Source organism: Lemur catta, chromosome 17, assembly GCF_020740605.2.
Source record: "Lemur catta isolate mLemCat1 chromosome 17, mLemCat1.pri, whole genome shotgun sequence".
In the NCBI taxonomy this organism is placed as follows: domain Eukaryota; kingdom Metazoa; phylum Chordata; class Mammalia; order Primates; family Lemuridae; genus Lemur; species Lemur catta.
This window is the reverse complement of record NC_059144.1, coordinates 38,707,777-38,734,563: the sequence shown is the minus strand read 5'-3', so window position 1 is coordinate 38,734,563 and position 26,787 is coordinate 38,707,777. Positions and strand designations below refer to the sequence as shown.

At 44.8% G+C, this 26,787-nt stretch overlaps 2 protein-coding genes across 5 annotated transcripts in view; one reads left to right on the top strand and one right to left on the bottom strand.

The window, feature by feature from the left end:
• Positions 1–21,600, top strand: part of NCOA5 (nuclear receptor coactivator 5) — a 31,639-nt gene extending 10,039 nt beyond the window's left edge. Inside the window, exons 2-8 of one of the 3 annotated variants that reach the window (XM_045528237.1) lie at positions 2,713–2,779; positions 11,692–12,018; positions 13,109–13,245; positions 14,889–15,015; positions 16,801–17,000; positions 18,857–19,200; positions 19,661–21,600. In XM_045528237.1, coding sequence (XP_045384193.1) covers positions 2,742–2,779; positions 11,692–12,018; positions 13,109–13,245; positions 14,889–15,015; positions 16,801–17,000; positions 18,857–19,200; positions 19,661–19,708 — 1,221 coding nt within the window. In that variant the 5' untranslated portion in view covers positions 2,713–2,741 and the 3' untranslated portion in view covers positions 19,709–21,600. The remainder of the gene's footprint in view (positions 1–2,712; positions 2,780–11,691; positions 12,019–13,108; positions 13,246–14,888; positions 15,016–16,800; positions 17,001–18,856; positions 19,201–19,660) is intronic. The other 2 variants (XM_045528235.1, XM_045528236.1) reach the window with 2 other exon arrangements.
• Positions 21,601–22,380: 780 nt separating this feature from the next.
• SLC12A5 (solute carrier family 12 member 5) overlaps positions 22,381–26,787 on the bottom strand; it is a 38,922-nt gene continuing 34,515 nt past the window's right edge. For both annotated transcript variants that reach the window (XM_045529051.1, XM_045529052.1), the window contains exons 22-26: positions 26,204–26,326; positions 25,912–26,111; positions 25,560–25,574; positions 25,164–25,297; positions 22,381–24,955 (exon numbers count right to left, since the gene is read on the bottom strand). In XM_045529051.1, the coding sequence (XP_045385007.1) occupies positions 24,864–24,955; positions 25,164–25,297; positions 25,560–25,574; positions 25,912–26,111; positions 26,204–26,326 (564 nt within the window). In that variant the 3' untranslated portion in view covers positions 22,381–24,863. The remainder of the gene's footprint in view (positions 24,956–25,163; positions 25,298–25,559; positions 25,575–25,911; positions 26,112–26,203; positions 26,327–26,787) is intronic.

Here is a 26,787-nt window from a genome sequence, read left to right as displayed (position 1 = left end):
ACTTTTGGTAGCTTCTCTATTCTTGCATTTATGAACTCATAGATTTTCCAAAAGTTCTGTATGCACATGTGAAAATTTTGGGGGTGTATGGAGATTGATGGTTATGTTGGTGGTTGTATTTTCACAACTGTCACTGAAAACTCCCCAACCTGAGCAATTCTATTGAATAGAAATGAGACTTTAGCAGAAATTTACAGGTCTCATTTTCTCCATATCTCAGCCAAGATAGAAGTTTAAAAAACACATATAGGAGTAAATAAACAAACATTTGACTTACCACGATAAAAGTTTGCTAACCCTAAAATTAAGAAAATGGTCTAAAAATTCTTTTTTGCAGAATAAATGTCCCATGCCATCCAAATATAATTGCTTTGGACTACTCAGTGAAAATAACTACTAGGAGACAAATTACAATCAAAATGTAAAGATATAATTGTGAATGTTCTTTAAATCAGCGGTTCCCAGACCTTTTAGGCACCAGGGACTGGTTTCACAGAAGACAATTTTTCCATGTTCGTGGTGGGGGAGTGGAGCTCAGGCAGTGATGTGAGTGATGGGGAGCTGAGCTGAGCTCTCTCTGCCACTCATCTCCCGCTGTGCCCCTGCTCATCATGGTTCATGGAAGACAATTTTTCCATGAAGGGGGGCAGCTCTGTGACCCAGTCTGTCCCTAACCGGCCTGGGGGTTAGGGACCGCAACTTTATATAGTGCTTTAAGGAATTGCAAAAAGATTTCACCAACTTCCAAGTAAAATATTTATATCCTTCATTCTAACTGGAACCAGTTTTGCCCCAAAGGAATATACTATGTGACCACTTTGGTCTCTCCAGTCCTATAGGTAGATACTCACAGAACTGGATATAGTTATATCCCTTTTCATATGTAGAGGGCAAATTATGGCAATAGAAACTTATCAATTAAAGAAGTACCATATGTTCTGTACTCTCACCTAAATGTTTGCCAGGTCTAGTCAGTGTTTAGATGAGTTTTCTTTATTCATGAGACCATTAAATACATGGAGTCCTGCTGAAGTTGTACTTATTTAAAAGAAATCGTAATACACACCCAGTGTATTCCAGAGACACTTTGGAAACTACTTAAATAATCAAAGATATTACATTTCTCTCTGAATCATAGCCACTCTATATTAGCAAGTGGTATACACTAAGTGAGCAGACTAGGTCATTATTAAGTGCTTCTAAACCTGAACTAGTATTCTTCACAATTACATATAAAAGAATTTGATATTCCCTGTAAGGCCTGTAAACTTTAAGAGTTGTAAATTGTGAAAGTGCCACATGGCAGTACCCAAGCTATGGTCAGATATACTGGCTAAGTTTTATAAAGGAAATACTTTCTGATTTTTTTTAAATAGAGGGATTATATCCTCTGTCTGCTTAATTAAAAAGGTCAGAAGCAATTTAAGTAGGATATACTTCTCTATTTAGATATATGTTATCTTCAGTTTTATCAGAACCCATTCTTGTAGGCATAATAGAGACTTTTGATTTAAAATGGAATTGAAGATCATTCTTACTTCAACAGGAACTATAAAAAATTGGCAACATAGCAGGGTAAAGTCTATACCAGACCTCTCAGTTTCTTGTTACTGCTATGATCTTTCATGTGATAGGAATCTGGTTGGGATTGTTTAAATATATAATTACTATTTTAAAACACTCTAATTAGTTAGTACTTAATACCATTTAATGTCATTAGATATACTATTAATTGCTTAATATGGAATAAGAGGAACAAAACTATACTGTAGCAGAAAGCAGTTTTATTTCTCTATTCATCTGAAGTATGAAATTTTTAATGTGTATCTCTAAATCATGTAGAAATTGTCAGGTACTATTTTTGCACACAGATTTCTTAATACGTGGTGTTTTTATTATTCACTTCAATTTTTGTAAAGCAGGTATGTTTTGATTTTAGCAAAGCATGCTTTAACTTCACAAATTGGCTATTCTATAAGCTTGTGTGATTCCACTCTTCTTCCTTATCTAGTTGTATATGCCAGTCTTCTCTAATGAAAACTTCTTAGGAGGAGGGTTTTATTACCTAATGACCCTACTAAACCAAATGCCAATTCTATTCTTAGGTATTTATCAATGAAGGTTGTAGATATTAACAGGTCATACTCTTTGTTTCTTTAAACAAAAGTTAATTTTCTTTCTGCATCTTATTCTGGAAGATTTTAGCCAATGGAATGCAACATAAGACACACTAAAAGGAGGCCCCACTTCATGGAATATTGGAAGTTTTAAGACAATGGAATCCAGCTATTACTTCTTAGTAACATAAAATAGAATTATTTGCCTTTGCTCTTGTGTTTTTTAAACTCTCCCTATCTTTTCCCTATTTTCTTCCCCATGAAAAAAATCTTACAGCTGGCTCTCCAAGAGTTTAGAAAACAACATTTTCCCCCTTTTGAAGGGAGTGAGTATTAAAGCAGTGACGTAATTAGTTTTACACAAATTATGTGGTAGCTAGAAAACTGAAGGACATTCCTTACCAAGCCATGACAATGTACTGCCTTAACTTAATAATAAAAATTGCCCAAGTGACAGTGTGTCTCTGCTGAATGGATTTTCTTACACCATCTGGTTGTCATTGTAGTTTTTTTGTTGTTGCTTTCATTTGAAATGTGCTGATGATCTTGTTTTTATTCCGTAGCATTGAACAGATGGGTTGATTATTCTTTTCAGATATTAATAAGGCAGCGGAAAGAAGAAATATGAATACGGCTCCATCAAGACCCAGCCCCACACGAAGGTAAAGTACCCTGAAGCAGTGAGTTTCCTTGGGAGAGTTGGGCTCTGGGGAGTTAAGCCCAACTTCGTACATCAAGGGTCTTTTCTTCCCCCCAACAAATCAGAAACGCTCAAGCAAACAATAAGAACATGAACCTTGTGTGAAGGGCCTTGCTGCTTTTTTAAAACATACGTCAGGAGATGCAGAGGAAGCTTTATGTTTTCGGTGGCAAATCCAGCAAGTTCAGCTTGCAACATGAGTTGCAAGCAATTGGAAGAGGATAAACCTCTGTCTGTCCCCAGCTCACGTGTCAGTGGGAGCCTCCAGAACAGAAGGAGTGCCCCAGGGTCGTTGGTGTATGCCATGCTGCACTGCAGCGGGCAGCAGAGATTCGACTCTTCATTCCAAATGGCTGCCGGTCCAGATGTTAACCCAGGTTTACGGAAAGTGCTGCCTGAGAGATTGCTGCTGTGCCTGTGCTGCAGATCCCCTGTTTGCTCGCATGCTTGGGTTACTTGTTTGAGGGGAAATAAAAAGGGCAAAAACATGTCACCTCTCAAAAGTCTCCCTTTTTCTTAGCTTTCCTGGAAATAGAGGGTGTTTTCCCAGTGTATTCTTCCTTCCAGTATATACAAAAGAAGTATTCTTGGTGTGTGCCCTGGAGATACACATTAAATTGGTCCCATCTCTCAAAGAAGAACTTTATTAATGTTGCCATTTACACCAGAGATGAGGATATTGTATCCAAGTTTTCTGGCCCCATGACAGCACAAGTGTTTGCAGTGTGTGCAGTTTTATGTGGAATGCAGACAGATAAAATATATTTCATATCTATGTCTCTTCACAGCCCAAGTGGATTATGGATTTTGCCTTTGCCCCTAAGTAAAAATGCCAGTTTTCCACAAAAAACATATACCTAAACTACATTCCACAGTAAACTGCATCTCCTACAGTGAAGTGAATGGAGCAGTGTACGGTGAATCTTAGTCTGTACTGGTAGCTCCACAGGTCACCTGAGGATATACCCATCTAACTGAGCACTTACACATAACACACAGCTGTCCTGCTTTTGGGCAAAAAGACCTGTATTTTGTTACCTTCTTATAGGAAAAAATGGCTGCTCTGTGTTTCGTGTATATACTCCTATTTGGATACGAAGGGAGGGTATGTTCTAGCTACCAGAAATAGATTACGTATGTCTACTCTGCAGAGTTTGAGCAGACCCTGGGGGCAAAGTAATACTTCTGATTTCCATGGGATTCTCTGTCCACTCTGCTCGTACAAAGGAGTTGAATCTCATACCACAACTACAGCTACACCACAGCTGTCAGGTCCCTGGCCATCTCTGCTTTCAGTGCAGAAGTAGGCTTGTACATTGGTATTCTGTCTGTTCTCTCTTATACCATAAAGAATGGCTATAGCTTGCAGGTGAATACTCTGTTGGTTGATTTGTATGTGTGAGTATCCTGAAAAACATAAATGAATACTGCAGAACTTCCACAGTTCCATATAATGTCTGTTTCCATTAGACTGCATCTAACCATGCCACAGTTGTTGGGCAATCCCATCTGTATTGCTCCTCATTGTCCCAATGTACATGGAATACAGGTGGCCAAGAGTTTGCATCTGTGGTCACAAATACAGAGCTCCCATTAGAGACTGTAGTTGCCAAATGGCTTGAAAGGAGATGTGATGTGGATATAATTTCCAAAGAGCTCTAATGTTGGTGTTTTTGAACTAGGTGACTTACCAGAAGTGTGGAATTTGTATAAAAGACACCTAGTGGAGAACTGACTCTAGTAAAATTCTCCCCTTCTCTTTTGTCCCCATAATGCTTGGTGATATCTGGATAATGTTGTCTGTGTGTTCCTGCAGGCAACAAAACCAAACAAACAAAAAAACAGCACATTGAAGAATACAGTCGGTCCAATTTCTATTATGAGTTGAGAAGGGTATTTTATATCATCCTATTAATGATACTTAACCAAATGCTTTTCACATTTCCAGTTGATTGTAGATACTCAACAAACATTGCAGTGGTGGGGAATAACTGACTCCCCTGGTTGGATTCCAGTATAGTCATTGCCAGAGCATTAAATTAAAAAGATTAATTTCATCCCAACCTAAAATGCAACTCCATAATTTCATCTCTAAGGGAAGAAATAGCTTTATACTTGTCTACTTTTTTTTCTTTTTTTAATAATAGTCACCCCTCATACAAACAACATTGGAGAGGGCCTTTTAAAATGAGCTCCTTACCAGATACTCCTTTTAATATGTCACCTTCCTCAGAAATAAATTCTAAAATGAGGTTGTTTGGGGGTATGGATAGGGCAGTGACTTCTTGCTTTATTTACAACAACAGGAGGAACAGTTAGGCTAATTCAAATCTCACTAACAATCAGTCTTCCCCTTGGTGATATGTCCCTGACTGGGTTCCTCAGCATGTTATTTAACATAATGAAGTTCCATACAGTCATGCTTATTTGCTTCAGGAAAGAAGGATGGTCACATTTAGTAAAATCTGTTCTGAGCCCCATCTAAAACTGAGCAAAGAGTCCTGCTTTTTTACCTTAATAAAAAGGGGGGGGCTAGACAAATTAAACATTATATTCAAAATAGAGTACTATTAATAAAATTTTGATCATGCATTATGTCTTAAGGTATACCAATAGGACAGAGATAAAATGCAAAGAGTAGGCAAGATGGGTGAGTGAGTTATGCTAGAAGGGGTAAATCATTTCTCTGAGGGTATCTCTTTCTTTGGGTGCATGCTTACAGTCAAACCCTTGAGGTAATTCCAAATGTACCAGTATGTTGACAACAACAGACTGCCTTCATTTGGCAGCCTTAATCATTTTATATGCCGCCAGCCACAGAGGATGCATCGTTCACAGGGAGAAAAAGCACTGTACCTAATGGCAAATATTTCCTTAAGTTGTACCTCTACTTTAGTGCTTTCTACTTTTAGTAAGAATATTGGTTTTAAGCATGCTGGCAAGACCTTCATAACGCCTTGTTTTGGTGGACTTTAACCTTAAGTGTCAAAACACCTGGGTATCTTTGGGAGTTTTCACAGGATTATCACCTCTTCAAGTATTTCTGTAAACCACAGTTCTGCTGGCTTTGCTCTGTTCAGTAATGTGCCTCCCTAATGATTCCAGCTATCGATGTATAATTCTGACAATACTGGCCCAGCCAAGCACAGAACTCTGCATGAGGGATCCCTACCCTGGATCACATTTCATCCTGAATTCTAATCATTTAAACTCAGGCCACTTCACTGGACTCCTTTGAGTACATTTCATAGTTACCATGCAAGTTGTCTGGCATTGGTCCTTCTTCAAAGATGGAATCATGATTCTGGTTGTACCTTAGATGTCTCAATTATCATCTTCAGCTCAACACCTTGGCAATCTAGATTTTGGACCATACCCTTATGCAGATGTGGCCTTCAAGTATTAGAGGTAAGACTGTATTTCCATATGACCTAAAGAAGAACGAATAGAATTAACTTGTCTACATCCAAAGCTCTGCCGAGGATTTTCCCCATAATACTTGTGAAGAATGTTAAGCCTGCTATCTCTTTGATGAAAGTAATTGGGGATTGGCTTATCAGAAATAACCTGGCTGTAGACAAGTTTACATGTGACCTGAGACGTTTTCTACTTACCCACGAGGGTCTTAATTCCTTTGATAACTGCCTGCTCCGTGGTTGTGAGACAGCCTTAGCTCTAGCTTGGCCTCACAGTTAAAGATTCCAGGTTGTGATTACCTCGTGCACTAACACATGAAGAAGAATCGTCAGTTCTCAGCAAGTTCCACTTCTGCCAACAGAAAAGTCATATTTGTGCTTGAGAAAATCATCAGCATGCTTCCTAAGGAGAAGCATGGGCACTTAAAAAAATTCGGATCTGTGAGATGTGATATTTCATTACACCCCACATTATACCTGCACCTACTGGCAAAATTCTACACAAGTCTGTTGTCTCTATTTCTAACAGTAGCATGGAGCCATCATGGTGGGGGATCAACATCACACAGGAGCCAGCCATATAGGTAATGATATTTGTGGATAGTATATCTGTGACAGAAGTTTGGAGAATTGATGAAGGATTTTTTCAGGGTCATCAAAAGTCTGGCCCTCCCAAGAAAAATACTTCAGTGAGCAGAAAGGAAGAAAGGAGACGCTGAGCTCTTCAGAAAAGAAAGAAAAAGACAGGGGCCTTCCTCCCTGCCCTTCTATACAGCCAAGGCCAAAGAACACCATCCTGGACCTGAGTTTTCAGTCTGTTTCTGAAGAAAAGCTCAAAGTCCGTCAAAATCTTCCAAGATGATCATCTGTTGGTTCTTACTCTGTAGGCTCTCAAATGCCTAGTGCTCTTCACACCCCTTTAGTCCTGAGGAAGAGAAGCATTCTACCAGAAGCACATCACTTGCCATCAAAGCCATTGTTTCTCCCTTCACCCATCCTTTCCTTACCTCTCGAATGTTTCGCAATGGTGTGACTATATTCCTCTCAAGGTAAAGAGCATTTGCTTCCCCCCTCCCCCCTGCTGAATAGATGAGAAATTTACAGCAGAATTTTAGTTGTGTTTGCCACATGCCTTCAGTTTATGAACTTCAGTGCTGAAATTTATTTAACCACTGTTTGGTTTCTTTTTAGCCTGTGGTGATATAGTACCTGAGGGTATGCTGCATTTGGTTTCCTTTAGTAAAACACCTCTGGTGCTATGGGATGATATTGTAAACGTTATTATGCTCCAGAAACCTGCTTCTAACCCACTTATCATCTGAAGTCCAGCATCTCATGCAGGAGGCTTTGTCCTCCCACACTCTGAATCCTACACACTGTACCACCCTTTTGTTAGCTGTGTTCTTGCTTTGATAGAGATGTTGGGACCAGCAAGAGCCCTATTGATCTCAGGAGTTCTTTGTTTGGGTCCTAAAGTGACTCTAAAGGGTTTGGTTTTTTGTCTCCAGATCAACAGCAGTCTGCCATAGTGTTCATCTTTTAGAGAGGAAAAAGGCTTTGCCTTTTCATTTTATAATCTTCTCTGTTCCTACCTACTTCAACCACTCCTTTGGTTCTTTTCCCCCTTGTGAATATCACCTCTTCTACATTTTTACCAAGAAGTCACTTGAGAGAGCATTAGTTTTGTTGCACGTGGACTTTAGATTCTTTGAAGGAAGGGGAGAGGCTTTCCATCTCAAACTGGAAGGTTGAACCCAGACTTTGCGAATTAGGGTTATAATCAACTTGCAAGGATGGACGCTAGAGGGTAAGTAAGGTTTTTCAGTGGATTCAAAAGAATGAGAAACAAATATGGCATTTATAATTGTCCTAAGGCTGAGAATAACATGGTGTCGTTAACTGCATCCCCACTCCCATTTCTACCAGCCCAAGACTGTATATGTGTCTGGTCTGTCAGGTTCATGATATCTCAGTAGTGATTGCCAAGAACACTTGAAATCGGATTCCACCTCTAATGACTACTTCTAATTGCTCCCCAAGGCAGGTTTATCTGCTGATCATTAGTAATCCAAAAATACATTGCAGTTGTCCCTTCCCATTGGATCCTGAGTGTTTGCCCACATTATGCACTGCATCAGATGTTACACATGTTAGGGGGATTATATGACATAATAGGGAAAGGTGAAATAAGAATATTGGTTAGTCTGCACTTTATTCTGTTAATAATAAGAAAAATAATGTTTAGCTATCCTCATTTAAATTCCCTGGTCTATACCATATGTTTGCTCCCACAGATCAGAAGTACTAGTGAACCTTAAAATACATGGCAAGGACTTTCTATAGAAAGAAAATTGGCATTTAAATTGTTTTTGATGTGCCCATGTGGATGAAGTGAAGTTTTCTACCAAGCCAATGACATTGTGATGAGTGCCTCATATGTTAATCATGGTAGATGACAAAAGTATAAACAAAACATGGTACCTGTTCTTGAGAGGCTTACAAATTAGCAGAATAATTTAGTTTATTAAATATTTACTGAACTCCTGTGCTGTGTCCTAGGGATATACAGAGCCTTTAAGAGAACTTACTGTCTGCTAAGGAAGCCATGTAAACAGATAATTATAGAACAATGTGATAAGTTCAGTAATAGAAGTATGTACAGGGGCAAGATTCCTTTAACATATTTATGGAGCATCTGCTGTGTGCCAGACATTGTTCTACAGAATGGATTTATAGTGCAGATTTAAACTGACATAGTCCTCCTTATGGAGCTTGCAGTCTAATAGGGCAGACAGACATTAAACAAGTATGTTGTGTCAGTTTGTGACAAATGACATAAGTAAAAATAAAGTGTTATGAGAGAATTTAGGGGCAGAAGGTAAGTTTTTAATCTAAAAGAATCAGGGAGTAAAGGATATTTATATGGTGAGAACTGGAAAATGTGTATGAGTCTGTTCTTGGTGCTCATGTAAAGGGATCAGGAAAGACCTTGTCTAGTTATAGCTCAAAGTATGACAAGAGAGTGGTGAACTAGGGAGAGAGTGTGACGAAGTTGTAGAATACAGGAGCCAAGATCATGCAGAACCTTCCTAGCCTTGGTAGAGAATTTAGATTGGATTCTAAATACTGTGGGAAGACAACAAAGGGTTTTACATATTAAAAAGATCACTCTGGAGTGATCTTTCTGGAGAAAGATTAGAAAAGAGGCAAAAGCAGAGATGAGGAGACCACTTTAGAAGGCTCTTGCTGTGGTTTTGAGGTGAGATGATTACAGGTTGGCCTTCAGTGAAGATAAAAGTAGGCAGGAGTGATAGCAATTTCAGAGAAAGAATGAACAGAATTTGGAAATGTGATTAGAAGGGTGGATGAGACTTTAAGGGAAGGATGACATCCAGTTTTCTGGCTTGAGCAACTGAGTAGGTGGATGTGCCATTTACCAAGATGGGAAGGACTAGAGGAGGAGCATATTTGTCGGGGAAGATCAAGAGTTCAGGGCAGGTTTTACGGAGGAGGTAATCCTTAAAGTGGGTCAGACTTAAGACATTGTTGTAAAAAGGTAAATTACAGATCAAGATGAGTAATAGAGATAGAAAGGGCTCTGAGCTACACAGGAAAGATCAGCAGTTGCTAGGAAGGGTAGGGAACGTTTCTTGGAAGACATGGGACATGAACTTTCCTGTGAGAATTGGGTGGTATTTGGATTAGTACAGGAAAAATATTCCAAGTAGAGAAACCATATGAACAAAAATATTGAGATACGTCAATTGAATTAAGTCATAGAATTTAAGCTTAAGTAGAACTGGGGAAGGTCAAATTAGGAGATGAGAGGGAGATAATAATTAAGAAGAGGCCAGATTTGTTAGGGAGGGATGCCCAGAGTTGTGATAGCCACGCTGTGATTGGTAACAACAGAAATAGGCATGTTAGGATGGTTAAATGGTATTTATGTGTTGAATGAATTGAAATCCAGAAGGTTGATTTTTGTTTTAGTGTTATTTCTTAGAAACTTGATGGTACCAACATAGAAATAAGGGCTTGGATTAGATTTAAAAATCCAGTGGGAATGGAAAGAAAAAAAATGAACAGGACTCAAGTGAGTTAATGAGGATGGGGAAGGAAGACTCAAAGTTAACTTCCCAGAACTTAAACTTTAGTAACTGGGAAGGTGATTTATGGCAGAAATGAAAAAGGAATGGGGCTGATTGGGTTGGAATAAGAAATTTTTAATTTTAAATATGTTGAAGGTGAATTTCCAATGTGGTGAAGTGTCTCATGAAGAACATTGAGTCAGAGTAGGCCAAGCATATCTATGATTTTTTTTAAAACACCATGGGCAAAAAGGAACCAAGTTCTACATAAACTCTCAGATCGAGAGAAACTACTACTCAATATCTCTGCAAGAAGACGTAGAGAAATTGCTCTTTATCCTTTGCCATGTGTACTGTGCTTTTTTTCTTCTTCCCCCCCTTAATTTGATTATGCTGCTAGAATTTCTTCTTTCTTTCTCTCTCTCTCTCTGTTTCTTTTTTCTTTCTTTTTTTTTTTTGTAACAGGTCCCAAGAGAGGGGCCCGGGCGAGGTTCCAGGGGCCCGAAAAGTCGTCTCTTTCCTTTCTCTTTCTTTCTTTCTTTTTCTTCTTTTCGTTTTACAAGGTCTCACTGTGTTGCCTGGACTAGAATACAGTGGCCCAATCATAGCTCACTGCAACCTCAAACTCTCCTGGGCTTAGGCGATCCTCTTGCCTCAGCCTCCTGAAGTAGTTGGAACTACAGGCGAGCACCACCATGACTGGCTAATTTTTTTTATTTTTGGTAGCGACAGGGTTGGGTTGCACTGTTGTCCAGGCTGGTCTCGAACTCCTGGACTCAAGCAATCTTCCCGCCTCAGCCTCCCAAAGTGCTAGGGTTATACGCATGAGCCACCTCACCTGGCTTAATGTTAGATATTTTAAGTGAAGATTTCTGTACTTTAAGGACAGTTCCTTTGATCACTTTGTGGAAGATTGTGCCATTTGCTCTTTTTTCTTCTTGAGTCTTACTCCTTACTGTATTCTCCCAACTTTTCCTCCTTGTAAAGTCTCTTTTAGACAAGTCTGGTGGGAGAAAATAGGGTCTAGGGGAAAGACACTTTCACTTTGAAAACCTGTTGATACTGAAATGACGGTTTGTCATGGGTAAGGAATACCAAATTACTCCTGAAGCCAGATAAATACTGTTACCCTAGTCAAGACCTTTGGCTTTTGGTCATACATTCTTTCTTTCATGTCCTAATCTTTTGAGATTCTAGAACCTTCTAGACTTGCTGACCAGATGGATGACTATCCTTAAAGTTTTAGTCATGTTCTCACTTTTTGCCTGCCTTGTTTTAAGAAAAGTGCTTGGAGGGTGGGGACTTTATAAAAGAGCTGACAGGTTGGCCACCTTCAATTTCTTTGTCTTACATCTTATTGCCTCCCACAGGGATCCATATGGCTTTGGAGACAGTCGAGATTCAAGGCGTGATCGATCTCCAATTCGAGGAAGTCCAAGGAGAGAGCCAAGGGATGGCAGAAATGGCCGAGATGCCCGGGATAGCAGAGACATTCGAGACCCCCGAGACTTGCGGGACCACAGAGATAGCAGAGACATTCGGGATCACAGAGACAGCAGAAGTATGCGTGATGCTCGGGACATGAGGGATCTTAGAGACTTTCGTGATCTAAGAGACTCTAGGGATTTTCGAGATCACCGGGATCCCATGTATGATAGATACAGAGACATGAGAGACTCCCGAGATCCTATGTACAGGTACATACACAGCCATTCTGCTTGCTTTTTTGTAAGTCTTTTTGTTAGATGTGTTCTGCTGAACTAATTGAAAGCTCTGTAAGGGCAATGATTTTTTTCAGCCTTATATTTCCAGTATCTATCAAGTGGTAGATGTGCTGCTTAATAAATTTTGCTGAATGTGTGAATGATTGATGAATTAAGCTTAGTGAATGAATATAGGTCTCTCCCTGTGGCTTATGAAAAGCAACTTTGTGCATATGGACAAGAAATGGAGTACAAACTGTGTTGGTAGTGCAGAAAACACAGGGAGATGCACAGATAGCCAAAAGATACATGAAAAGATGCTCGCCATCATTAGTCATCAGAAAAATGCAAATCAAAGCCTTAATAAGATACCATTTTACACCTGCTAGGGTGGCTATAATAATTTTTTTAAAAACACAGAAAATAACTAGTGTTGGCAAGGTGTAGAAAAATTGGAACCCTCATAAATTGCTGGTAGGAATGTAAAATGATAAAGCCATTGTAGAAACCAGTTTGGCAGTTCCTAAAAAGGTTAAATGTAGAATTATCATATGATCCATCAGTTTTACTCCCAAGTATATACCCAAAAAAACTGCAAAGCAAATTGTACATTAATGTGCATGGCAACACTATTCACAATAGCCAAAAGCTATAAACAGTTCCAATCTGTTTGAGGTGATAGTTGCACAGCATTGTGAATGTGATACCAATGAATTGTATACTTAAAAATGGTTAAAATGGCAAAATATTATTATATGTATTTTACTATAGTTTTTAAAAAGCACAAGGAAGGGAGATTGGTGGACCATGGAATGGTTCCTCAAAACTAGTAACGATAATTCCTACCAGTGACTTTACATTTACTATATGCTGAGGACTATGCTAAGTCCTTTCTGTACATCATCTCTGTTCATACCCTCTCATCAATTTTTGTGACAAGTTAACTCACTCATAGCCACAGAGTTTATAAGCAGTGAGTCCTAGATATAAACCTCATTTGTCTAATCCCAAAGAATTCTCTATATCTGATTTTTGCAGGATAGGACAGAATTTTATCTTTGTGAAAATTTCCTTAACTTTTCAGGAGAGAAGGCTCTTATGACCGATACCTACGAATGGATGACTATTGCAGGAGAAAGGATGACCCTTACTTTGACCGTTACAGAGATAGCTTTGATGGGCGAGGCCCTCCCGGCCCAGAAAGTCATTCTCGTGCAAAAGGTAAAGTAACAGAACCAGTCCATTCCTATTATTGGTAGAACACTTTACAGAAGATAGAGGAAACTAATAACCAATGCCCCAACTGAAAGGGGGCTAATGACAAGTCCTGGCAGTTCATAAAAAGCAGAAATACAAATAGTCTATTAACATGTATAAAACATTTGGCTTGAAAATAATTTTTAAAATGCAAATTAGGGCTAGGTGCAGTGGCTCACACCTGTAATCTCAGCACTTCGGAGGGCCGAGGCAGGAGGATTAGTACGGGTCAGGAGTTCAAGACCAGACTGCACAAAATAGCCAGACCCTGTCTCTACAACAATAATTTTTAAAAATCACCTGGGTTTGGTGGCACATGCCTCTAATCCTAGCTAGTCAGGAGGCTGAAGCAGGAGGATCACTTGAACCCAGGGGTTCGAGGTTACAGTAAGCTATGATCGGGCCATTGCCCTCCAGCCTGGTGGCAAAGTGAGACCCTGTCTCCAAAAAAAGAAAAGAAAACTGCAGATTAGTACAAATGTCTGGTTTATCTGGTTTGGTCATCCAGCAAGAAGAAATAAATATGAAAGTCTAGCAATAAGAAATGAACAAAAGACTGGAGCTAAAGTCATTCAGTGATTGCTTTTTGCCCATTAACCAGGTTAACTATCTGTATTATCTGTACAGAATGGGTTTTTGGTTGTTGTTTTTTTTTTTTTTCCCCATCATTTTTACCTAGCAGCATCTCTCTTTTAGGTAAAGACGAACTTGTTTTTTAAGAGCCTGTTTTTTCTCAGTACATCTTTAAGGATTTTTAAATTCTTCTATACTTGGCCAAGTTGAGATCCCCAAGAACCTCATTTCCAATTTGTTATAAAACTTGCCTGCTTGATTTTTTTTCCAAAAAATTCATCAAAACAGCAGATTAGAATAATAACGACATACCATTTTTATCTGTCAAGTTAGCAAGAATTAAAAGGCATGGTGATACCCAATGTTGACGAAAGTGTGGAGAAATAGGCACTAGATGATCCACCTCTGTGGGGGTATCAATTAGTAACAGCCTTCCTAGAGGGCAGTTTGACAGTAAGATGAAGCATTAAAATGGCCATGCCCTTTAATCCAACCATTACATTTTGATGGATTTATCATAATAAAAAATAATGGTTTATTTTTAGGAGTTAGACTAGAGGATTTTTTTTTTTTTTTTTTTTTTTTTTCTTATGGCGACAGAGTCTCATTCTGTTGCCGGGGCTAGAGTGCCGTGGCATCAACCTACCTCACAGCAACCTCAAACTCCTGGGCTCAAGTGATCCTCCTGCCTCAGCCTCCCAAGTAGCTGGGACTACAGGCATGCGCCACCATGCCCGGCTAATTTTTTCTATATATTCTTAGTTGCCCAGATAATTTCTTTCTATTTTTTTAGTAGAGATGGGGTCTCGCTCTTGCTCAGGCTGGTCTCGAACTCCTGAGCTCAAATGGTCCACCCGCCTCGGCCACCCAGAGTGCTGGGATTACAGGCGTGAGCCACCGCGCCTGGCCCTAGACTAGAGGATTAATTCAGAAAGTACTTGTGTGTTATGACCTTTGCCTACATGTAGTTCAGGATTTAAAATAAGGCCTATGACTCAGTCCTTACTGCGGTTTTTCCTGGTGGTGTCTTACAGAACGTTTGAAACGTGAGGAGCGGCGTAGAGAAGAGCTTTATCGTCAATATTTTGAGGAAATCCAGAGACGTTTTGATGCTGAGCGGCCTGTCGATTGTTCTGTGATTGTGGTCAACAAACAAACTAAGTAAGAACCCTTTGGCTATTTCTCCCCAGTAAGGAGAAAGGTCAGAAGGGAAATTCAGGCTCCTGCTTGGCAGCTCTACCCACTGAACTTAGGCTGCGTATTCTGGCATTGCTGTGCTGTGTTAGTCAGAGTTCTTCCAGTTGTAGGTACCAGAAAACTCAATTCAGACTGGCTTAACCCCAAAAGGAGCATTTTTAGTTTGCTTAACTGGGAAGTTGAAGTGTGGCCACATCTAGGGACAAGCCATGTCATCAAGACTTGGTCTCTGGTGTTTCAACCACTGCTTTCCTCAGTGTTGCCTTCATTCTCAGGCAGGTTTTCTACTTGATAAAGGCAGAATGGGACTGGTCCCACACATGTGTCTTCTTAGCTTAGCAAACCCAGTGGAAATAGTTTCTCTTTCCCAGTGTTCCACCTAAAAGTCCTGGAATGGTTTCTCGTTGGACTGACTTGACTCAGTTCATCTCTAGAGCCAGAGTGGGATTAGCCCTGCGGAACCATGTGGGCTGAGACTAGAAGAGGGAGTAGGTGCTCCCTCCGTGGGGCAGCCCCAAATCCCTAATACTTTGGGAGGCACCTGTGTGTCTCTTCATTTGTCAGCCAAGAACCAAGCCTTTGTGAAGTGCCGTGGCCTTGCAGAGCTGTTAAGTGACCATGTTAGCCAAGCCAGAGCTCACAGCATCGTGTTACTCCACTCTGTATACATTGTCTTCTTGAACAGGCAGAGCAAAGGAGCAGGAGGGAGTACAGCAGCTTATGGGCTTGGCAGTAGCTATGTTCCCTTTCCCCAGGTGGTACTTAGTAAGTAACTTCATGTATTTCCTAGCAGTTTGGGGTTAAAGAGCTAATTTCAAGGCAGTGACTAGGGAAATAGGTGTTGAGACACCAAGCGGCAGGCAGAGTTCACAGGCTCTTGGCTGTCTTGTTCAGAGATAGAGGCTGCTTTCACTATAAATAGCTGTTTTTGGACACATGATAATAGCTATTATTTTTTGAACACCTACCTTGTATCTACCCCACGCTAGGTACTTTACAGAAATTATTTTTAGTCCTCATGGTAATCATAATCATACTAAATGTGTGTTGAGCAAATTTTTTGTATGTATGGCAGATGCTAGGTAGTGGGGCTATAATAGTAATAGCAAATATACACACTTGTGGAGTTTATACCCTAATTGGGCAGGTGACAAAAATAAATAAATAAGTGATGAGTCCAGTGAAAAGAGAACACCAGGGATCTAAATTAGATTGGAGGGAAAGCCAAGGAAATAATTTATGAGCTGAGTTATATTATTCCTGTTTCATTAGTAAAGAAACTGAGGTGTGTAAGAGGTAAAGGGACTTGCTTAAAGCTTCACAACTTTGCAAGTAAATGTTAGGCCTGGGATCCAAACCCACATTTCTGGCATTAAATCCCATGCTTTTCTCACTGGCTTATGCAGCCTTCCCTAAGACAGACAAGTGCCACAGTCTTAGGGAGCAGGATGGTGTTAAGGAAGGAACATTGGACTAGAGAATCAAGAGAAGGACCTGGGTATCAAATACTGTCTACTGGCGACCTCCTGTGTGACCTCAGGCAAGTCAAAATGATTCTGAGCCAGTGTAAAGAAAGGGAATTGGTCTAGATCCTCAAAGCCTGAAGAAAGCACTAGGGGTAAGCGAGGATTTGAGTTCTGTCTGTGAGCATACACAGCTGGCTGAGACACAACAGTGTGAAGATTTGGAGTTTGTCAGGGAAGTGCTCACCTGAATCCTGTTTTTTTGTGTTTGTTTGTTTGTTTACAGAGATTATGCTGAATCTGTGGGGCGGAAGGTAAGAGACCTAGGCATGGTAGTGGACTTGATCTTCCTCAACACAGAGGTGTCACTTTCACAAGCCTTGGAGGATGTTAGCAGAGGAGGATCTCCTTTTGCTATTGTCATCACCCAGCAACACCAGATTCACCGCTCCTGTACAGTCAACATCATGTTTGGAACCCCACAAGGTACGGAGGCTTAAGTGGGTCAGACTCCCAAAGGTAGTTACTAGTTCGTTTTAAGCCTTACTCCTAAGAAGCAGATTTTGGGCAAATGACTCATATATCAGCTCAGACAAGGCAGGGTCCTTCTCTAAGTACACCGGAGGAGACTTGCATAGTCATTTATTTGATAGTCTCTCAGTGGATACACAGTTTTGGGCCTGCTATGTATAACGCTATACTTGGCCGTTACACAGTGGTGTGCTGGCAAATGTCTAAACAACCAGTTCTGGAGTAGTTTGTAATAAGCAATAAGAAATGAACAAAAGATTGGAGCTAAAGGCATTAAATGCTTGGTTTTTGCCCATTGACCAGATAACTGTGACTATCTGCATTATCTATGGAGAATGAGTTTTTTGTTTTTTATCATTTTTACCTAACAGCATCTCTTTTTATAGGTAAAAAGACAAACTTGTTTTTTAAAAGCCTGGTTTTTCTCAGTACATCTTAAAAGATTTTTAAATTGTTTTATACCTGGCCAAGTTGAGATCTTTAAGAACCTCATTTCCAGTTTGTTATAAAACTTTATTGCTTGATTTTTGTTTTCCCAAAAAGTCAGCAAAAAAAGCAGATTAGGTGAAATGAAATACCATTTTTATCTGTCAAGTTGGCAAGAATTAAAGAGTGACAATACCCAATGTCAACTAAGATGTGGAGAAGTAGGCACTAGATGTCCACCTCTATGGAGGTATCAATTAGTAACAGCCTGGGGTAGGGGGTGATGGTTTACAGCATTTGCTGATTTTCATAGTGTAAATATTCCCATCATATTTTATTTCAAGCCGCCAACGTGAAGTCACTGAAGGGAGAGTTGGAAAGAAATGCACACAATTGGCTCTCACCAGTGAGATCTGGCTCCAGCACACCTCTGCCACATACTCCACTGAATGCAATAGAATCCTTGCTTTTACCCAATTTTCTAATGGGGGACAGAGAATATACCAGGCATTTAGGATACTATTTGTAAGTGTGCTGGAGAAGTGAGCGGGTGCTGTATGGACAGGGGAGAGGCCCTGACTCTTTAGAGGCCCAGGGATGGCTTCTGGAAGTCCTTCTCTGAAGTAGCTGTTAGTACTTTAAGCCCAGAGGGTTGAGACTCTGCCAGTTGATGCCGTCCTCATTGCTCTTACACCACAGACTTTCCCTTTTCCCACCACACCCCGGATCTCTGTTTGCCTAACCAGTGACCCCCATAACCATAGATCTCCAGTGGGTCATTTGTCTCTCTTGAGAATAGTCCTCAAGATGTGGGAGGGCGTTTATATAAAGTCCTGAGGAGTCTTCTCACCACCCTGTAAACCACATTCCCATGGGTGAGGAGAGGAGGTTATTTAGGGTCACAATTTGATCTTAATCCATGACTTTTGAACTGATGAATTAGAAAACAGTAGGCCAGCTCAGTCCTGAGGAGCACAGTGGAGAGCCAGCTTTCCAGAGGGGCTTGTTGGCCTCCTGCTGCCGGTCTACAGGCTGCTGAGCCTGCCTCCCATGGATATTCCCCACATGATCTGTTTGAATCTGTGGGAGGCTGTCATGTTTCTTTGGTTTTTACTACAAGTCTGTAATCTAGAAATTCTCCCAAAGAACCAGCTCTATGCAGAGGAGCACATCCCCACCAAAGATAATCCATTCACCTCCCTTCTTGTCCTTCATCTCCCTTCCCATCCCACTCCCAATCTGAAGGCTTTTTGTTACCAAATGGATTCTTATCACCGAAATGGTTTTCTTACTGATGTGAGGTTAGGGAAGGCTTGGCAGAGTGCAGCAGGTGGGCACTCAAATATGTAACAGGAGAAAATAACTCTTGTCATTCCCTCCTACAGAGCATCGCAACATGCCCCAGGCAGATGCCATGGTGCTGGTAGCCAGAAATTATGAACGCTACAAGAATGAGTGCCGGGAGAAAGAACGTGAGGAGATTGCCAGACAGGCAGCCAAGATGGCTGATGAAGCCATCCTACAGGAAAGAGAGCGAGGAGGCCTTGATGAGGGAGTGCGCGGGGGCCACCCTCCAGCCATCCAGAGCCTCATTAACCTGCTGGCAGACAACAGGTACCTCACTGCCGAAGAGACTGACAAGATCATCAACTACCTTCGAGAGCGGAAGGAGCGGCTTATGAGGAGCAGCACCGACTCTCTGCCTGGTGAGCTACGAGGCAGGGCCGAGGTGAAGTTCTGACTCTGCATTTCTCTAATCCCCAGGCTCTGTTGGGAGGGTGGGAGGGCCAGGGCTCTTGGGGTGGGTAAGGGAAATGAGTTCATCCCGTGGGTTCTCCCATGGGTTATCCATGCTGATATGATGATAATGACAACTTAAGATTTGGGTACTGAATTCTGGTCCCTGTAGTTAATGTGGTGGTGGGTGGACTAGTATTACTGGCTCCCTGGTAGCCAGAATGGCTGCCCTTTTTTGTTTGTGTGTTTATTTTATAGCAGTTCTCTGAGGGAACTAGGTTAGTTTCTGTAAACAGCACATACCATGAAGTGGCCCCTTTGGGAAATTGATGTTATTGTGTGTGTACTATGTGATTGATGTGACTCAGTGATTATTTTTCTTCCTTTGGCTGCTAGGCCTCCTGCCCTTGGGAGGTACTTTCAACGAGATACCTCCCTCTTCTGTCTTCCAGGCCCGATTTCCCGCCAATCACTCGGGGCGACCTCGGGTGCCTCGCTGAAGACACAGCCAAGCCCCCAACCGCTCCAGAGCGGCCAAGTGCTCCCCTCTGCTACACCCACTCCAGCTGCACCCCCCACCTCCCAGCAAGAGCTTCAGGCCAAAATCCTCAGCCTCTTCAATAGTGGCACGGTTGCGGCCAATAGCAGCTCTGCATCCCCCTCAGTTGCTGCCGGAAGCACCCAGAACCAGAATTTTTCCACAGCAGCGAACAGCCAGCCTCAGCAAAGATCACAAGCCTCTGGCAATCAGCCTCCAAACATTTTGGGACAGGCAGGATCTGCTCGGAACATGGGCCCCAGGCCTGGGGCTCCTTCTGAAGGGCTCTTTGGCCAGCCTTCCAGTCGCCTGGCACCTCCCAGCAACATGGCTAGCCAGAGGCCTGTGTCTTCCATAAGTATCAACTTTGACAATCCAAGTGTACAGAAGGCTCTGGACACCCTGATCCAAAGTGGCCCTGCTCTCTCCCACCTGGTTAGCCAGACCACAGCACAGGTGGGGCAGCCGCAGGCCCCCATGGGATCTTACCAGAGGCATTACTGAGGCTAAATGTTTCAACTGCCCCCGGTTCCCTCATCCCCTGGCCTCCTCCCACTTACTGCGTTCTAAATAGAGTTGTTTGGAGGATGTTCTTTGCGCTCTCCAGGTCTACATCAAATGCCATAAGTTTCTACCACCTGCTCTCTCTCCTGCTCAAGGCTATGTTGTTTGTTCCTTACAAAGTCAGTTTATACTGTATTGGGGACTGTCTCTATTTTTGGTTTTGTTTTTTGTTTTCCTGTAGAAAATAAATATCTCTGGGGTCACTTGGGCAGTACAAGTGTCTGGGCTAAGTTTATATTTGGTGGGATTTCTCTGGTCCTTCTGTCTGTTGGATTTGGGAGAGGAAAGGAAGAAGTCAGGCCCAACTGGCTTGAATTTGGAATGGCATTTGTCATGTCAGTGGCCACCACCTCTGCTCACTTTGAACCTACCAAGTCTTTCCAGCTTCCTAAGTGTCAACCAGAGCTCCAGTTCCTGCCTACAGCCCTTGCCTAGAGTTGCGGAGAAGCAAATTGGCTTTGGCAGGCACAACGTCATCAAACCCCCATCCCACAGGTTTGGGGGTCTGCTTAAGGATTCATAAATGAGCTACTCCGGATTGTTGAGGACTAACCACAGCAGCTACAGAAGGAACTTTTCTGCCTGAGCCAAGATTGGTTTTTGTTTTTTCTTTTTTGTTTTCATTTTGTTGGAGGATCTCCAATGGACTGAACAGCTCCATTCAGCAGCAGTTTAACCCAAACTGTGAATCTGGGCCCCACCACTCTTCCCCCTCACCATTTCTGTCAGCATCCCCCTCTTCAGCGGCACTTCCACGGAGTCGGTACTGAGACTCTGGCCGTGAACACCCATTTCTTCATGATTTGTTTTGAGCTTTTGGCTCAAAATCCAGGCTCTTGTTTTCATCTAGACTCTTACTCTGTTTTCTGAGCAGCAGGAGATAGGGACCATTTTGATGTCAGACTTTTGGTAGCCGGACATGTTCTCGAGACAGACAGCTGTTCATGACTTTTGAGCCAGAATGAAATTGTTGAGGGAGGGCTCCTGGCTACCGCTCCACGTGTCCACGTGGAGCCACAGGAAGCTGCCCTCTCCCTAGGGATGTGCTCATTACAGCCCTGAGGATCACAGTCTCGGGACCCCAGCAGGGGTGAGGGAGAGCCGCAACTTCAGCGGAGTCCCTGCCAATGGCTGAGCAAACAGTGGTTTCCAAACTCAAGGTCCCCAAATGGCAGCATTTTATGTTCCAACTTATTTGTGTTATATAGTGTTTTTTTTTTCCCTCTTTGGAACTCTTGTGTTGTTAATAAGATGAAATGATTGCTTTTTAATTAAAATGAAAAAGTAAAAGCTGTGTTCATTTTTCTTGAGTGTGAATATCTGCAGCACCTCTTTTCAGGACACTCTTTCCCAGAGTCAGGTGGTGAGGGGCCCTGCCTTGTCCTCAACCTACAGTTAGGCCTCAAAACCTGTTTTAACCCTACCTTCTCTGTGTACATGCTCAGCTAGTTAGAAGCTTTTGATAATAGCTCAGAGCAAAAGCCCACTGGCTAATTATAATGCTGTATTCAGCATCCTGCTTGTGGTAGTCATTGCGTCAGCAGGCTTGTCCTCTTATTCTAGGAAAGGAAGACAAGCTATGAGGCGGCCATTTCTAGTTGATGGCCACGGGTGAGGGGTCATGAGGGGGGCACTCTCCTGTTCACTTTTTTCTCAGTTGCCACCCTCTTTTTTACCTATTGGGCAGAAAGTTGGCAGAATCCATAGTCACAGAACCTGAGGGAGCCTTGAAGGGCATTTAGTAAACTTGGAGTGGCTGTGATGAAATGGGTGACACAGGTCCCCAGGGGCTTAGGAATCAAAGTACCAGTAGTACTGACCTTCACCTAGTACGTGCTCCCTGCCTCACAGGGAATATCAGTGCAGCCTGGCAGCTAGTAAGTGCCTACCAGTCTCAGGAGATGATGTTAGTGCAGTGTCCTCCAGGCCGGGGCCCCAGAGCTGTCAGTGTACAAATCAGCCAACCAGACCTGGGGCATCAGCCCAACTTTTCTGTCAGTGAAGGTCAGTGTTTCTGATTAAGAGTGTAGGGTCCTCCTGGAGTGTCCAAATAGCACACCTCAGGCCATGAAGGGTATAATAAAATCATTTATTGCATTTTGTGCAGACGGGAGTCTAAAAAATTAATACAGTAAAAGCCATAAAGCATTAAATGGGAGCATTCAACAATAAAGGAAAGAACCAACCCTCTCCTTTTCATATTGGCACAAAGAACACAAGATCAATACTGAGGCAGGATGCGGAATACTGAAACACTTACACTGAAAATTAAAGGCAGGCCTAATAATAATAATAGTAATAATAGTAATAAATACTCTTGATTTGGTTTGCAACCTCTCCTATTTACAAGGGTGTTCAACTTCATTGCATTGCCCTGCACATAGATCGTCTAAAACAAAAGCAACACCAGTTATCACTACAAGGCTATTGAAATATTGCACTCAGAATAAAAGTCACTTGGATGGACATGAAACATCTAGCTACAGTGATTATAAAGATAATTTGATGAATGACTTATGATAACATTCATAACAAATATTGCACATGTAGCACAGAAAACTTGGGATTTTGTTGTGGGATGTCTTTTTCATCAACGGAAACTTTGCTCTTGCCAACCAGACAGTCTGGGCCCAGATAGTGCAACTTTGGTTCCCTAATTGATGTTGATACCGCCCCTTTCTCCTATGCAGCCCACAACTTCAGCTCTGAAATATTCAGGCCCCCAGAAGGCTGGAGCCAGCTGTGGTTCTCAGAGGGAGGTCTTTTGAAGGATGCAGGGGGGCTGGTGTCTAACACCTCCAACTTTCTGATTGATAACATAAAAGAATCTACTCAGCCCCCTGATCAAATCTCAGAGGGGCCTTGGCCTAACTGGGAGACCTCCAGACCTACCCCCAGCCCGACCCTGTCTAGGATGGCTCCAGCTCTTCACCTTGGGCTCAAAGGAAAGAAGGTGGTGAGGTCAGGAGTACTCAGTGGCCCCAGCTCTGGGAGGTGGGCAAGGTGTGTCTAACTAGGTGCTGGGCCCTGGGGCTGGAGGTACTGTACCCAGTCCCAGAGAGTGCTGGAACGAGCATGCAGTGCCTGTCCCCCTTAGGAGCGTACCCTGGGGAAAGGGAACCTGGCCAACGCGCTTTCTCTAAGGACAGAGGGCGCCTCAAACCGAGCGGGTGGAGCGGAAGCGCCAAGGACTGGAGTTGGGGAAGCCAAAGGCCTTGGGTCCTAGTTCGAGGAGGGCTGAGAGGCGCTAAGAACAAAGCGCGTGGCGACTCCAGCCCTTCCCCAGGCCCAGGTGCCTGGGAGACAAAGCTGGAGGCCGCTGCTAGGCAGTGAGGCCCAGCCCCAGAGCACGGAGCCGGCGACTGGGTCCCCGAGGCCAGAGCTGCCTCCCTGGGGGAGGGAACATCAGGGGTGGCGCTGAAGCCTCCCAGTGGGTTCGGCCCCTAAACCAGAATCGCCCCCTCCTCCCTCACCTGTCCCAGGGAGGAAACTCTGGGGAGGGCCCCCTCCCAGCTCCACGATTTCAGTCTTTGGCGAGGAGCCATGGGATAGGGGGAGCAGGCGACAAGCCGACTGAGGAGAGGCGCCTGCTCCCCAGCAAAGGCACCGGGGCGGGGCTTTCCTCGGTGGGGCGCGGGCCTCTCTCGGTTTCTGCCCCTTGAGGAGCGCCCCTCCCCTGTCCTGGCCCCAACTTGCATAAGAGCCGGTGAGAAGAGGTTGCGCGTCTCCGCAGCCGCCGTGGAAGCTCACAGCCGCTGGGAGGCGAATCCAGGAAAAGCCGGACACGTCTCACCTCGTCTCCAAAGAGAACTGGAGGGAAGGGTGGGAAGCCAAGGGCGCGCGGAAAGGGCGAGGAGGCGAGAGCAGGGCGGGGGTGTCGAGGGACTAGGACCACGACCCCCGCCCGGGCCTAAAGTACTTTTGCTCTCAAACTCCCAGACGTCAAGAAAAGCCCAGCTTCCCGAGGCCTCCGCCTCTCGGGGTGCCCCCAGCGGGAGAGCTCGACAGTGGCGAGAAGTCCGTTGCGCTTCTAGTCACATAAATATGGGGACGTTAAAAATACACTCGATGTCTCCTGTACACTATGTATAGGCTCGGCGGCGCGCGCCCCACGTTGGGGGAGCAGAGGCGGCGGGGCGAGCGCGGCCTCCCACCCCGCGCCGCCGGGAGCCGAGGGGCAGGGTCGCGGCGGGGCGTGGGAGGGGAGGAGGGGCCGCGTGGACTACCTGGGGGTCCTCAAGGCCCCAGCTCCTCTGCTCTCCGCGCCTCCTCCCGACCTTTATTGCAGCGTCTCCCCCGGCGGGACGAGGCCGGGCTTAGAGAAAGGGCAGCGCAGACCGACGGCCAGCGGGGCTCTCGGGGACTCCGGTTTCCGCGGGGGGCGCCCTCTCCGAGTCAGCCCCGACGGGCGTGGCCTCCGGCTTCAGGCGGCGGGGTAGGGGCCAGGGCACGGGCACGGGGGCTGTATGTAAACGGTGACAGCGGCGGGGGGCGCGGCGAGAGCTCCGGGGCCGCGGGGCCGGGCGCTCGGCCCGGGTGGCAGGTCCTGGCTCTCAGGAGTAGATGGTGATGACCTCGCGGCCGCCGCCGCGGACCAGCATCACCCGGTCCAGGTGCTCCGTGAGGACCTCGAGGAATTCCATGTCTGAGAGCGGGTCAAGGAGAAAGACCTGGTGCCCTTCCCTCCCGACGAAATGGGGGTAGCGCCGGGCAGCCGGGGAACGCTTGCGCCCGTGTCCCTGTGCGAGGTGCCGATCCGGAAGCAGGAAGGGCTCAGCTCTTCCGTCCCAGGGCTAGGACCCAGGTTCCCTGACGACCACCTCCCTTTCCCCCCAATTTTAAGTCCAGGATACAGTTTTCGTCACCATTGCGGTTGCGAGGAGGCCCAGGCATGTTGAGCAAAACAAGCTTGGCGTCCCGGGATTTCTGCACGATGACCTCGTTCAGCCGCACGGCCGTGTGCATGCGCCGCACGTTGGACTGGTTCCTGCGGGAGGAAGGCGGGGCGGAGCGCGCGTGAGCCCGGGGGCGGGACGGGCTGGATCCAGGCGCCCTCCCAGCCCGACCTGCGCTGCGGGGTGGGGCCTGGTCCTAGCAAGCCGGGGACCACCAACGCCAGACCTCCCTCGGCCGGGCTCTTCAGAGACCCCAGGAGTCAGCGGCACCCACTGGGGCTTCGTGATAGAGTGAGGAGCGGAGGGACCCTGGCCAGCCTAGGAGAGAGAACGAAAAAATGCTGAAGCACTTACAAGTTCTCCCACTCCCTTCAGGAAACGCAAGAGAAGCAGAGGGAGAAAGAAAGAGGGGTCAAGAGAGAGGAAGAGGCAGGGGGCTTGCGCCGCCGTCGTTTGCCCTGAGTGCGTCCTGGCGCTGTCCCCGCGTTCCCTCACATCCTTTACCTTTCCACTGCCTGCACCTGGGGACTGCGACGCCTGCAGTCAGGCCCAACCCCCCAGGTCTCAGACGGGGAACCCAAGACGCGCCTGAGCTGGGTCTGCAGCCCGCCAGACCAGGACGCCTGCTCGCTGGCTCCGCCGTGGGACACAGCCTTGCTGCTTTCGACTCCCCCCAGCCCTCAGCCCTCAGCCCCCAGGCCCGTACGGCTTCATGCTGAAGAAGTCCTTGATGCCCTCAGAGGAGACGGGACTGGGGCCCTTATTCTTCTCCGCCACCGACTTGTCCTTGGTCCAGGTGAGATGCACCTTCTCAGGATCCGTCTCCCCCTCCCCCTCAGGTTCCTCCCCCGGGGACGGCGAGCTGCTGGGGCAGCTGGGGGCACTCTGGTCGTGGATCAGCTGCACCTGGTGGATGAATGAAGGGGCAGCAGGTGATTCCTTTGGAAGGCAAAGGTTCTGCTCCCACTGGCTGGGGCCGAACCACCCCAGCCGCACACCTCCTCCTCTGGTTTCTCCTCGCTGTCACCAGCTGTCTCTTCTGGGACGTTGAGGCGGAGCCGAGTGTTGGCTGGGTTCTTTCTCCGGATCGAGCCTCGTGACTCATCTGTGATACTCTGGATCTAGGGAGTGACACAGGTTGGCACCAGCTCTGCTGGGAGTCGCCACCCATGCGCTGCAAAGAGCTACCGCCAGAGCTGATGTTCAGCCAGGATGTGCACTTTCTGGAACTGTACCAGTTGCTAAAATATTGCAGTGGTTCGATACCAAATAGCTACTGCACCACTGACCTGGCGGTCCCAGCTCCTCTCTAGAACCCCAGCCCTACCCACCATCCAGCAACCAAAAGGTTAACACCTGGCACAGCAAGGCTCTATCCTAGCACTACGGTCCAATTTCAGTTCTGGCTGGTCAGTGCATGTGCCATTTCTTACAATTTTTACTATCACCCTTGGATAACACTCCCATCCTTGGAGGCTCCATTCTTCCCAGCTCAGTCCCCTGAGGATCCATCAACCACATTCTGAGAAATATATTATGCATACCAGGCAGACTCATAACCCATGGTTCTGTCACCCTCGCC